The sequence below is a fragment of the Erithacus rubecula genome (assembly GCF_903797595.1).
Source record: "Erithacus rubecula genome assembly, contig: scaffold_111_arrow_ctg1, whole genome shotgun sequence".
NCBI lineage: Eukaryota > Metazoa > Chordata > Aves > Passeriformes > Muscicapidae > Erithacus > Erithacus rubecula.
This window is the reverse complement of record NW_027636290.1, coordinates 536,713-549,596: the sequence shown is the minus strand read 5'-3', so window position 1 is coordinate 549,596 and position 12,884 is coordinate 536,713. Positions and strand designations below refer to the sequence as shown.

The 12,884-nt window shown below is 49.1% G+C and overlaps 1 protein-coding gene across 1 annotated transcript; it reads left to right on the top strand.

Annotated features, from left to right (window-relative positions):
- Positions 1-932: 932 nt before the first annotated feature.
- On the top strand, positions 933-2,833 carry LOC306815270 (olfactory receptor 14A16-like; the record flags this gene model as incomplete). Its single annotated transcript, XM_079331861.1, has 2 exons — positions 933-1,074; positions 1,833-2,833. The coding sequence occupies exon 2, from the start codon at positions 1,856-1,858 to the stop codon at positions 2,831-2,833; it is 978 nt and encodes a 325-aa protein (XP_079187987.1). The 5' UTR covers positions 933-1,074; positions 1,833-1,855.
- Positions 2,834-12,884: the final 10,051 nt, after the last annotated feature.

The following is a 12,884-nucleotide window of genomic DNA, read 5'->3' as shown; positions in this document are numbered from 1 at the left end:
AAAAGTGGGCACAGATCCCAGCTCACATGGCTCCTCATGAACTCCTTGAAGGAGAGAATTGGAGGCCATGATTGCCAAAAAACTTCTGAGACTTGGAGAGGAAAGGAAAAAGGAAAGTACCCTAAAAAACTGAAGTACCTTGAAGCATTAATGAGCCCACTGAGTGTTGTTACTGACAAAGGCTCTCAAGAGACTAATTAAAGCAGATAATTGGAGGCCATGATTGCACAAAGCTCTCAGAGACCCCAAGGCAAAAGCAAACCCCAAAGTCCTTGGAAAAACCTGCAGTCCCTGGAAGCGTGAAGGAGCCCCCAGGGCAATTCCTGACCAAGGCTCCCCAGGGACTGGTCCCAGCAGATCCCTGAGGCCACTGGGATGTGGGGGCATGCTAAGGGCAGCACAAGGGGTGACAGTGCCCAGCCTTGCTGGGGCTGTGCCAGGAGGCCCCAGTGGCTCAGGACAAGGTGTCTTCTCACAGGCCTTGGTGGCACATACCATGCTGTGCCCCAGAGCACCAAGACTTGGTTTCTCTTTGTCCCCACCTGTCACCTCTGCCTCCAGTTCTCGATTCTGATTGTGGCTTGGGGACACTTTCTCAGTTGTGTCCCTCAGTGGGACCCATTCAAACTTCAAGAAACTTTGGAGTTTTATTGTGACTTGGAGTTCTTGAGAGGTTTCTCCAGCTCCCTCTCAGGGACTGATGTTCAGGGCTTCAGCACAAACCCCAAGAGGGTCATTAAAAGTCTTTGTGCTGTGTCTGTGCTGCTCAGCTGGGCTGTGCTCCTGGCACAGAGGACCGTCCTAGCTATTAAGAAAAGCTTCAAAAGCACATTTCTCTAAATGAGGAGCTCTTTTCCCAGCCCAGCAGGGCTGGGGCACTGCCTGCAGCCATCCCAGGTACAGCACAGAGACACAGAGAGTTTCAATCCGTCAGGGCTGGGAAGATGCTCAGAAGTGACTGGGGCAGAATCACTCCCAGCCCTTGACACAGGAAGCCTCTGGCTGCAGGACAAGGCAGCTGCAGCTTCTGCAGTGACCTCTTAAAGCTGGAACATCCCAATGCCTACAGACTCTGTGAGTACATTCTCTGATTCTCTCCTGTGTAGAGTAGCCAGGGGTGCCCAGGGCTGTGCTGCAGAGCAGGGTCCTGCAGCCCAGGGTGCTGTGCTGGGGCAGGGACTCTGCTGCCAGCCAGGGACAGCTCTCAGCCAGCCCGGGCAGCTGCCCCAGCACTGAGGGACAAGGTCTGGGTGGAAGGAGACAGCTGGTAAGGCTTGGAAGTGTTCTCCTTGTGTGGTGAGGATGCTGCATTGTTCAGGACTCATGTGTCATGACTCTAGCATGACATTTCACTACAGAATATTTTGAATTAGATTATACAGGGAGTATAGCAAGGCAGGAGCTGTTATTAAATCTACTGCTCTGAATTGCCTGGATGGGAAAGAGAAGACTGATATTCATCTCTCAGTTCAGATAAAGAAAAATAATAAAAAACCCCAAATTCTCTACAAGGTGAACGGAGAATTCAGCTGCCTTTAAGGCAGCATCACAGTCACTTTTCCAGCCTCCTCAGGGTTTCTGTGATGTTGCCATCAGAGCCTGCAGAGGATGAGCTGGCCCTGGGCAGTGCCCTGTGCTGGGAGGTGTCTGCTGGGCTGCGCTCTGGCAACACCAGCAGGGCCCAGGACTGGACACAGGGAAGCAGCTGCTGGCAGGGACAGCTTCAGGAAGCAGAGCCCTGGGCAGGCAGTGGGGGAAAAGTGCCACCAAGCTGGGCTGGGATATTTAAAGTCTCTCCAAACTGAACTATTCCATGATTAACTTTTTCACAGATCCCCATTCCAAGCCACAGCAAATGTCCAACAGCAGCTCCGTCAGCCACTTCCTCCTGCTGCCATTGGCAGACACGAGGCAGCTGCAGCTCCTGCACTTCTGCCTCTTCCTGGGCATCTCCCTGGCTGCCCTCCTGGGCAACAGCCTCATCATCAGCGCCGTAGCCTGCGGCCACCACCTGCACACCCCCATGTTCTTCTTCCTGCTCAACCTGGCCCTCACTGACCTGGGCTGCATCTGCACCACTGTGCCCAAAGCCATGCACAATTCCCTCTGGGACACCAGGAACATCTCCTATGAAGGATGTGCTGCTCAAGTTTTTCTGATTTTCTTCTTTCTTGGAACAGAATATTTCCTCCTGACCATTATGTGCTACGACCGCTACGTGTCCATCTGCAAACCCCTGCACTACGGGACCCTCCTGGGCAGCAGAGCTTGTGCCCACATGGCAGCAGCTGCCTGGGTCAGTGGCTTTCTCAATGCTCTGATGCACACGGCCAATACATTTTCCCTGCCCCTGTGCCATGGTAATGTCCTGGGCCAGTTCTTCTGTGAAATCCCACACATCCTCAAGCTCTCCTGCTCCAAATCCTACCTCAGGGAACTTGGGCTTCTTGCTGTTAGTGTCTGTTTATCATTTGGTTGTTTTGTGTTCATTGTTTTCTCCTATGTGCAGATCTTAAGAGCCGTGCTGAAGATCCCCTCTGAGCAGGGACGACACAAAGCCTTTTCCACCTGCCTCCCTCACCTGGCTGTGGTCTCACTGTTCTTCAGCACTGCCACATTGGCCTACATGAAGACCCCCTCCATCTCCTCGCCATCCCTGGATCTGGTGGTATCAGTTCTGTATTTGGTGGTTCCTCCAGCCCTGAACCCCCTCATCTACAGCCTGAGGAACCGGGAGCTAAAGGCTGCAGTGTGGACACTGATGACTGGATGTTTTCAGGAATTAAACTGCTGGGCAATCTTGAAAATTACTTGTAATAAAAGTCATATTTGATAGTTATCATCAATTAAATTTTGGAGAATTTCTTTCTTATTTTTTCTTCTTTATTATTGTCCACAAAGAAAAATCTTTACTTGTGCCATCTCTCATTTTATTTGTCTCCATCTTTGCTGTGGCCACAGAATGTCTTGATGAGGGTCTATGCTCCTGGTTGGTTTTAAATGAATTAAGGATCTCCCAGCAAAGTTTTCTCCAGAGATGATCCTTTTATTCCCAACTCTGGAGCTGCAGCAGCAATGTCTGTGTGCAGAGCTGGGGCAGATCAGTGCTGTGCCCAGCAGCAGCAGCACTTGGTGTTGCCAGTGCTGCTCCCGTGCCACTGCCCTACTGCCCTCCTGCCCCTCGTGTTGCAACAGGGCTTGAGTGCTCTCGGGGCCGGGCACAGCCCTGGGGGTGGCAGTGCTGGGGCTGCAGCATGGACAGGCCATGGGCACTGCTGGGGCAGCACTGACGCCTCAGGGCAGGGCCTGGGGGCTCCAGGTTCCTTGGCCAGGCACTCTCCACAACACTTGGCCAGGCCAGTGCTGAGCAGAGAAAAACCCTGTGAGCAGCCCCAGGCTGGCCATGGGCAGGCTGGGGGCAAACAGCATGGCTGGTCCTCTGCAAGGACCCAGCAAGGTGGAGAGCCTGGCAAGGAGGAGCAGAGCAGGGGCTGATCCATCTCCACTGCACTGGACAGCCCAGGGCAGCATCCCAGAGCGTCCTCATGCAGCTGCCAACAACATCCCCCCTCTGCAGTCCTGGCCTCTCCCCCAGCTCACACAGGTGCCGCATCCTTGCAGGCACAGACACGGCAGCACTGGCTCAGGAGCCCCTGTTTGCACTGCACAGAGCAGGCGTCAGCACCCCCATGGTGCTGCTGTGGGGAGATGGAGCTGAGTGAGCACAAATGCCATCAGTCCCTGGGGCCAGCAAGGGCTGGGGGATTGTAGGGGAACCACTCAGGTTTGTCATGGCCTCTGCAGTCAGGCAGAAAATTTGTTCCCATGAGCTGTGAGTTTCTTGTTCTACTGCAGATGTTGTTGCTCAGAGCCAGGGCTGCCTGGCAGCCACCCCCAAACTGCCCTGAGAATTTCAATTACTTCACATTCTTCTCTTAATACCCCCGTTCCAGATTTCTTCTTACTGCCCACACCTATTCCCTCATGGAAAAAAGCCCATCCCTCTCTACCCTTTCCACTCTGGCCCCACGCCCCATTTCAGTTCCCAAATTGGCACCATGGGAACATCCCTTGGCCTGCAGAAACATCCTATGAGTGCTTCAGGAATTGTCTGCAGGGTCCTGCAGTGCCTCGTGCTGCTCCCTTGCCAGAGGCACCACAGGCCAGGGGGGCACATCTGGGCTGGTGTGTCTGGGTGTGGGGCTCCCTGTTCTGGCAGTGAGGAGGGGCTGGAGAGGCTCTTCAGGACTGACAGGATGGGCTTTGGGGCCTGTGTGGAGAAGCTGAGGGACCTGGGCTGCTGGACCTTGTGAAGAGGAGGCCCAGGGCTCATCCTGTAACTGCTCCAGGGGTGGTTTCAGAGAATCACAGAATAAGCCAGGCTGGAAAAGTCCTTGGAGATCATCAAGTCCAACCTGTGCCCTGACACCACCTTCTCTTCCTGAGCTTCCTCTTCTCCGGGATAAACAACCCCAGCCCCTCAGCCAACTCCTCACAGCACTTGTGTTCCAGACCCCTCACCAGCCTTTTTTGCCCTTTTCTGGGCACTCTCCAGCCCCTCTATGTCCTTCCTAAATTGGGGGGCTCAGAAGTGAACACAGCACTCGAGGTGCTGCCTAACCAGTGCTGAGCACAGGTGAATAATCACTGCCCTCCTCCTTCTGGCCACACCATTCCTCATCCAGGCCAGGAGTCTTTGGCCTTCTTGGCCACCGAGCACACTGCTGGCTCATGTCCAGCCTGCTGTCCATCAGTGCCTTCAGGTCCATTTCTGCCTGGCCACTGCCCAGCCACTCTGTCCCCAGCCTGAAGTGCTGCAGGGGTCATTGAGTCCGAAGTGCAGGACCTGGGTAATGAGGTCAGGCTGACAGGCCTGCATTTCCCCAAATTCTCCTTCCAGCTCTTCTTGGGGATGGAGTCACATTTGAACCTCCAGTCTTTTAGAACCTCCCTTGTGAGCCACGTCTGATGAGAAATTATGGAGCATATGGACACCATTGAAGGCCCAGGCAAAATTTGCTAGGCCTTTTCAGGCTCAGAGCTCTTTTTCTGTTTCTCATGCTGGGAAACTTTTTCCACGCTCAGACTGTTTCTCAGCTCTGGCCTGAGCCTTTCCCAGGATGATAACATTTGGGAAAACCAGAAAGGAATTAATAATAAAGATTAGCGTCTGGTTTTGACTGAGAAACAGTTCTCAAGCTATGTGACAGGATTTGTTTTCTTCTGTTTTCCAATGGACACCTGTCCTGTTCGAGACTTGCGAACCACACTATAAATATGGTTCCGACTTTCACTGAAATGCTTCTATGGCCTCATAGCTGGGGAAGTCTTTGTCATTAATATACACGACTCCTAGCGTGTACGGCGACAGGCGAGCACCTCCCAGCAGCTCCCTCATCCCCTTAGTATAAATATGAATGCTTCATAGAGACCTGTGAGCACCTGAGTGGTTTGTTAGGTCAGCAGCTCCTTCCTCTTAAATTACAGGGGTCTGTTCTGCTCCCTGCCCCATCTACCAGCTCAGCAGAACATTTGTCCTGAGGACAACTTGCTTTATTTTTGAAAATATGATAAGGAATAAGCAATAAGGAATGTAGGTTGTCCTTACCCTTACTATTGCCAATAATGTATTGAAAAAATAATTTTTGTTATCCTTCACACAGGTGGCCAGTTTAAGTCCTAATGGAGCTTTCACCTCTCTAATTTTCTTTCTGCATGTCCGAGCGACAGCCTTAAACCCTTCCTGAGTTTCCTGCCCCTCTATCCAAAGATGATGCAACCTCTTTTTTCCCTGTGTTCTTGGAAAAAGCTCCATGCGCAGCCAGGCCAGTCATTTTTTTCACTTTTGGCACACAGGGACAGGCTGCTCCTTCTCCTTCAAAATTTCTTTCTTGCAGTGTGTCCATCATTCCTGGACACCTTTTTTCTTTTAAGGATGGTATCCCTTAAAAAATTCAATACCTGATTTGGCACTCTCTGCACAAATCTACATCTCAATAAGCCAAAGTCTTCTCTCCATTATTGCAGGGTAGAACTTCTGTTGATGCTTCTGCTTCTTTCACAGAATAATGAAATCTCAAATATTTCATGATTACTGTACCCCAGGAAGCCACCGACCACCACATCTCTCACCAACCCATCTCTGTTTGTAAACAGTAGGAGGAAGAACTTTCCTTGGGAGTGTTCTTCTGTCCTGGGGGGTCTCTCTAATGTTTCCTAGTGGTCGTGGACCCCCAGTGTTCCAGTAGGCCTGGCTGAGTTGGCAGGACACTGAGGCTGGTGATTTACAGTTCCCCTTCTTACGCAGCAGGCATTGTGTGATTTCCAGAGGCGAGTGGTTTTGGAGAACAAGCATTGTGTTGTTTCACATGGGGTGGGCAATTTATCATCTGGTAACATGAGGTCACAGAGTGGGCTACGACATCACAGAGTGGGTTTTGTGAGGTCATCAAGCAGGTATGACATTATAGGCTGTCTCTGCATCATCACCTGGGCTATGTGCAGTCACTGGGTTGGTCACTCTGCCCCAGCCCCCCTCACATTTTCCCCAGACAAGTCCAATGCTGTTCTCGTCCAGCAGGGTCCCCTGTCCCTCTGTATCCCTCTGCTCCACCTGGAGCCACAGCCTCCTCCAAGGATGTTCCACAAATAAGCCCCAGAGCCTGACACGGGGACAAGGGGCCAGGGCTGTGTGACCAGGATACCAAGAATGTGGATTATCCAGATCACTGGGGCCTGGTTTGGGTTCCCAAAGGCAGGAAAGTTTTCTGGCAGCTGGAGCAGGGTGAGGGAAGGGCCTCCAAGGTGGAGCTGGAGCCCGTTAGCTGTGAGGAGAGGCTGAGGGAGCTGGGCTTGTCCAGCCCGGAGCAGGGAAGGCTGAGGGGCTCCTCATGCCAGCCTGGCAGTGCCAGCCAGGAGATGATGGAGAGCACAGAGCCAGGCTCTTCACTGAGTGCCTGGTGGGAGACAAAACACAAAGGGTTGAAAGGGGCAAGAAAGGAGATCAGACAGGACAGGAGGAGTTAAAATGCGTCAGGCATGTTTCAGAATTTCCCCAACATCAAAATCAGCCTGACTCCTCCATCTACCACTGACAGCTTTGAAAACAGATCACTGTTTGAGGTGCTTAACCACCACTCCAAGTAGGGCATCCAGACAAAACACTTGAACCGCGTTTCTATCTGTCACAGAATCATCTTTGTCTAAAACTGGTTTTGTACACAAATCCCTTGTGGATGGCAGAGTCATCAGATCCTGCTGGGACGTTGCACAGAGCTGAGGAAAGAGATGTGATGTTTATTAAATTGTATCATGTTCAACTTTTATTTGTTGGCAGAGAACAGAAACCTTCCTGTGCCTCTGAGTCTCACCAGTTCCTGAGCCCAGAGGACACAAACCTGATGAGTTGTGGTTCCCACTGCAGGGGTGGCCCTCGCACCTCCCTCCATCCCCACAGGAGAGCTCCCTTGTCCCAGAAAGTGCCTGGCACTGCAGGGATGAAGGAAACAGGACAGGCTGTGGGGATCAGGGCCAAGGCACAGCAGGGATTTGGGGTGGTTGTGAGCCCAGGGCAGGAGCCAGCCCTTGGCCTTGGTGAACCTCATGTCATTGTCGTGGGCCCATGGCTGCAGCCTGTGCAGATCCCTCTGCAGAGCTTCCTGCCCTGCAGCACAGCCACACTCCCAGCCAGCCTGGGCTCACCTGACATCTGACTGAGGGTGCCCTCGACGGCCTCATCCAGATCAGCAAGAAAGAGACTGAACTGCCCTGGGCCCAATCCTGAGCCCTGGGGACACCCCTGGATGTGGCTCCATTCCCCAGAACCCCTTGGGTTGGACTTCTCTTATTTATGGAGCTGTGCCTCCCCTTGGTGTGTTTGCTGACAAGAAATGAACATCCCTCTGTGTCTCGGGCAGCTCCTTCTGCAAGGAAAGCAGGTGGGAGTTGGTGCCAAGGAGCTGAAAGCTGCAGGCACAGCCTGGGCTGAAGGTAGCTCAGATTTGCACAAGTCTGCTCTGAGTGCCAGGGGTTGGATGGGGAAATGGTGGGGTGGGGGTAGGGACAGGTTCAGACTGACTGTCAGACATAAAGGGTCTTGATTTTCATATCTGTTCAAAATGCATTAGGAGGTTCTTGGATTCAGTGTCAGTTGCACAGATTGAACATATCAATGTATTAAAAAGGAAAACAACCTAAACAGGATGTAAAAGAAGTTTTCTCACTGTCTTTGTAAGTACAACACATTCACTTTGAAGAAATTTCTGAAATCAGTCTAATTAACCACAACAGATATGAAATCTTAAATCAAATTATGCCCAGAATCTTGGCTTGTTAAGGTGTTCTGAATGTAAATGAGCCCTGGGGCACTGAATTCCTGAACTGAATAGCTGAAGGCTGAACAAGCCTCTTGAGCAGTGAAATTCAGCAGCAGCCTCCAAGGTGCTGAGGATGTCAGCAGCCCCCACTGAGGCCATCCCTCCACAGAGACCCTGGGGGAATGGGCAGACAAGGAGAGCGTCCCTGGGGCTGGGGAAGCAGAACTCAGAGGCACCAGCGGCTCCAGGTGGAAATGGAGTGTGGAATGTGGCTGTGCAAGCCCTGCCTGGGCTGTGCCAAGCAGGACAGACAAGCCCTGACCACCATCCCCCAAAGAACTCTGTCAAGGAGACATTTAAATGCAATTACAGTTGTTTGTGTACTCTGAGTTGGATGTACTGGAGAAATACTGACAAGATACCCTCAAGAAGTCAAAACAATATAACAACCTTCACCTGCATGCTTAGAAAATCAGAGAAACCATGAAAAGGTTTAATACAACATTCAATCAACAAAAAACCACTTTTCAAATCATTAACTTGGCCCATTCAACTTCACAAACTCTTTGCTCATTCAATTTTAAGTTACTCAAATTTAGCAAGACGAGGAAATTAGAGGAAGACATAGAGAGAAAGACAAATAGATACAGAGAAGCACACACTCTGCTAGTAACTCCTGGATTCCAGTGGTCTGCAGATAGAAATTCCATGAGGAGATAGGGTCAAGATGTGTGCCAGGCTGCTGTGTATTCAGGCACGGGGAGGGGGGCACGGGAACACTGCCAGCTCCACTCGGGAAGCGGCTGGAGAAGTGGGGTGCGGGCAGGATATCAGCAGAGTGGGCTGGAGCTGGGACTGGGGCTGGGGCAGCAGCCGCAGAATTCGGCAGTGGCTGCTGGGGCATGGAGATGGCAGGGCCAGCAGCTTAGGCTGGGAGCACAAGTCAGGAGCGTTGAGGGAGCAGCTTTTGGGGAAGGGGAAGAGCAGGCGTGAGCAGGAGTGTGAGCGCAGTGCGAGTGCACGGGGGCTGTGGGATGTGCAGGGCCCATGGCGAAGGCGTGCACGGCGGGCAGGCCAGGGCAAGGGGGCCTCTGGTCCGATGGATGAGACACGGTGCCATCGCTGAGAGGTAAGGAGGGCCAAGGGCAAGAGGTCTACCCCACTGTTAGCCGGCAGAGACTGAGAGCAGCAGAGGGTAACAGGTCTACCCAGTTTACGGTCTGCAGAGTCTGTTAGGCGGCAATCATCAGGTCTACCCTGGCATCGACTGGCAGAGGCCCAGTAGCCAACGAAAATAGGTCTACCCTGTTTCCCTTCGTCATTGTGCCAAGTCCGGTGGAGGAGGCCTGGTGTAGCCAACAAGTGGCAGGACAGGAAGGCACCAGACAGGACACTGCATGCACCCCTCTTGGCCTCCCCATTGTGATGAATAAATCCTTCAGAGAAAGTTTTACTCTGGCCTCGTTCCTGCTCCTGTCTCTGCTCTCAATCCCGATCCAGCTCCCCGCTCCTGTCTGCACAGGATGGCTGCCCCTGATGCCAATCCAGCTTTTCGCTCCTGTCCCCATGGGACAGCTGCTACCTCTGGTCTCATCCTCACTCTTGCCCCGTCCCCGCTCCCTGCCTCTGTCCCTGCGGGTCTGCAGCCGATCCCAATCCTGTTCCCACTCCCCCTCTTGTTCCTGATGCTGATCCCATTCTCGCTCCCCCTACTGTCCCTGATGCCAATCCCGACCCCATTTCCACTCATGCGGGAGGGAGAGGAATGCTGCCCATGGCTTCAGCACAGCACTGGGATCCCGGGCAGGGCAAGTGGTTTCACAGGGATGAAAAAATTCCTGGGGTCATCCCCTGGAGAAAGTTCTAGAGCAGTTAAAGTTGTATGTTTTTATAAATGTTCCCGGTTGTCTGTAGTGTTAATTTTTAATGTTAAGTTCTTGGCCTCACCCTGTTTTCAGCCCCAGTTGTGTTACTCCATATCCCTTTCCCCTCATGTTGGGTTAATGCCCTCACTGCTTCCCTAAAATTGTGCCTGTGACAGAAGAGGAGGAGTGACTTCAGTGGAGTACATGCAAATGATAGACCCAGAGAATTCTGGGACACCACTCAGGGATGAAACCCCTAAAATAATGATCCCAAATAACATCTAAGACTGAAAATACCATTCCACAGCTGGGAAAAATAACAAAGAAGGCAAGATCACCACCCGGAGTTGCTTTGTCTTGTCACCGTGACCTCAATAGCACCCTAACATCAGGACTCCTCCCTAAGATAGCAATCACTTCAGTGTTCCTAGGGAGATGTGAGAACAAAAGATCCAGCTGTGCCTATGAACACAGAGCTGTGCTTATTCAGTTCCTCTGCGTCGCTCTTTGGAAGCAGCAGCGCTGTGCGCAGCCGTTTGGGTTCTGTACCCAGAGCTGATCTCTAATAAAGGCCTTATAAAGGAGCAGGTCTCTGGGCCCATTTGTTTCACTGAGGGCAGATGTAGCAAAGGGATGTGAACATGATATTAGATTCAGTTCTATTTTTCCCAATTTTTGTATGTAAAGCTGAAGATGTTTGTTTTTGCATTGTTGTAGAAAAGATGCTGAAATTCTTGGAATGCTAAAGGTACAGGACATTTTATATCTTATTTGAATAGATATCACGTATATTTAGTAATTTGTTATTGCTCAGATATGAGTGGATACTTGTCCAAATGCCAGCATTAAATTTCAATTTTTCTATAGTTAATTACTTAAAAAATTCAGCTTCTAAGTACTTGCAATGCCCTCAATATGAATTAATAGATTTTGAATTTCTATAAAGAAGAAGCTTGTAAATTTATGCCTCGCAGATTTATTATCAGTATTTATTAGTATTATTTTAACTTTCCTTTAAACCAAATTGTAATATATTGCTAGTTTACATTTTTCAAATAATCAATTAAATTCTTCATAAACACAATTTGGGACCATTTCAAGGACCATCATCTGAAATATAAAATTTAATTCAAGCCAAAATTTCCTTTATATATGTTGGGAAAAACAGTATTTCTCTATATGCTTGACTTCTAAGGCTCAAATTTAGTTTCTGTATTTAATTTCAAAACCATTGCATTAAGAGAATGAATTCTGTATTACAGAATGATTTTGATTTCTGTTTTGTTGTTTAACTTGAATTCTTTCAACATTCCAAACAAATTTTAGAAAGCCTCCAGACATGTCCCTGAATGTATGAAGATAATTAGTTAAGTTGTGAATTTAATGTTCCATTGTATTCTTTTTTATTAATTTTCTTTCTTATTTTAGCAGGTCTGCTTTGACCTGACCCTGTGCCATCTCATGATTTAAGTATTTTTCAGAGTTCCAAGAAAATTATCTGAGGTTCATTGAAAGTCTTTTCTGAATTCTAGTCTTATTGTTTTCCTCAGTTGTTATTACAGAAGCATTCCAGCAGCCTGCCCTGTTGTAAGCATCTCATCCTGAGGAAAAACTTCATAGGGAACAAGATGCTGAAGGAATTTGATTTCTTTCTCACTGTGAAATGTTTAATTGTATTTTTTGTTCTTAAGTCTTTTTTTAAATGAAAAGATGTCAGGGAGTTCTCTTCCAGTTAGAATTTAGGCAGTGGCCAGGCCTTTATTCTACCTGGAATAGAAATTGTGTAAACCCAGGTGTTTTCTGCATCAAATTAATATTCCTGTCATTTTGACTTGGCAATTTGACCCTATCAGTATGGCAGCTGAAGCTAATTTTGAGATGAATGTAATGCTCATTTTCTAAAGATGACCATCTCTAGAAAATCTCATTGAATCAAGGCTTGTCAACTGTTTGCAGACCCTGAGGTGATGACATAGCTTTTTAAAGATTGATAATTATCTAGTTTTATAAATGTATGTCTATTATTTAAAGTATTGTTGATTGTTGTATTGTGGTTTACCTGAAGAAGATTGTGAATTTTGACTTTGATTTTATTGAATAGCAACAACAACAGCAACAACAACAACCAAAAAAAAAAAAAAAAAAAAAAGATGGGGGAAACAGCAGTATTGCAGAATTTTTGTTAGGTAATAGTCTAAAGCAAATATGAAGTTGAATTATATGTTGTGCTTATGCTTTGTTTGCTTTAAGTAGTACAGATTTGTCAATTAGCCAACTTTAAGTGTTTAAGTAACTTCAGTTGATGTATTAAGTTTAAATATCATATGTCTGTCCAACACAAGCCCAGAAAAACTTTTTTTCACTTGTTCAGCTATCCTTGTATTTCTATTGTTCATGCAAATATGTGTGTGCTTTGCCATGATGCCCGTTTGTTCCTGAATGAAGCAGGTGAAGTTTTGCTTTGATAACCAGGTGAAAGGAGCAGGGCTTGCCAAGTTCCTCCTGAAATAGTCAAGGGCAAGTCTAGGTTGGCCTCCTTGGTTTTTGCCACCAAGAAGATTTTTAGCTCTGCTGCTGGCTGCATCCAGTAGGCATTGAGCAGTGGAGACAGAGGCCATGCCAGACCCTGATGGAAAGGATGACCTCTGCTACCAGAGGGCCATCCAGGAGCAGAAAATAGGCCAAGTAGCCTGCAAGTGATATG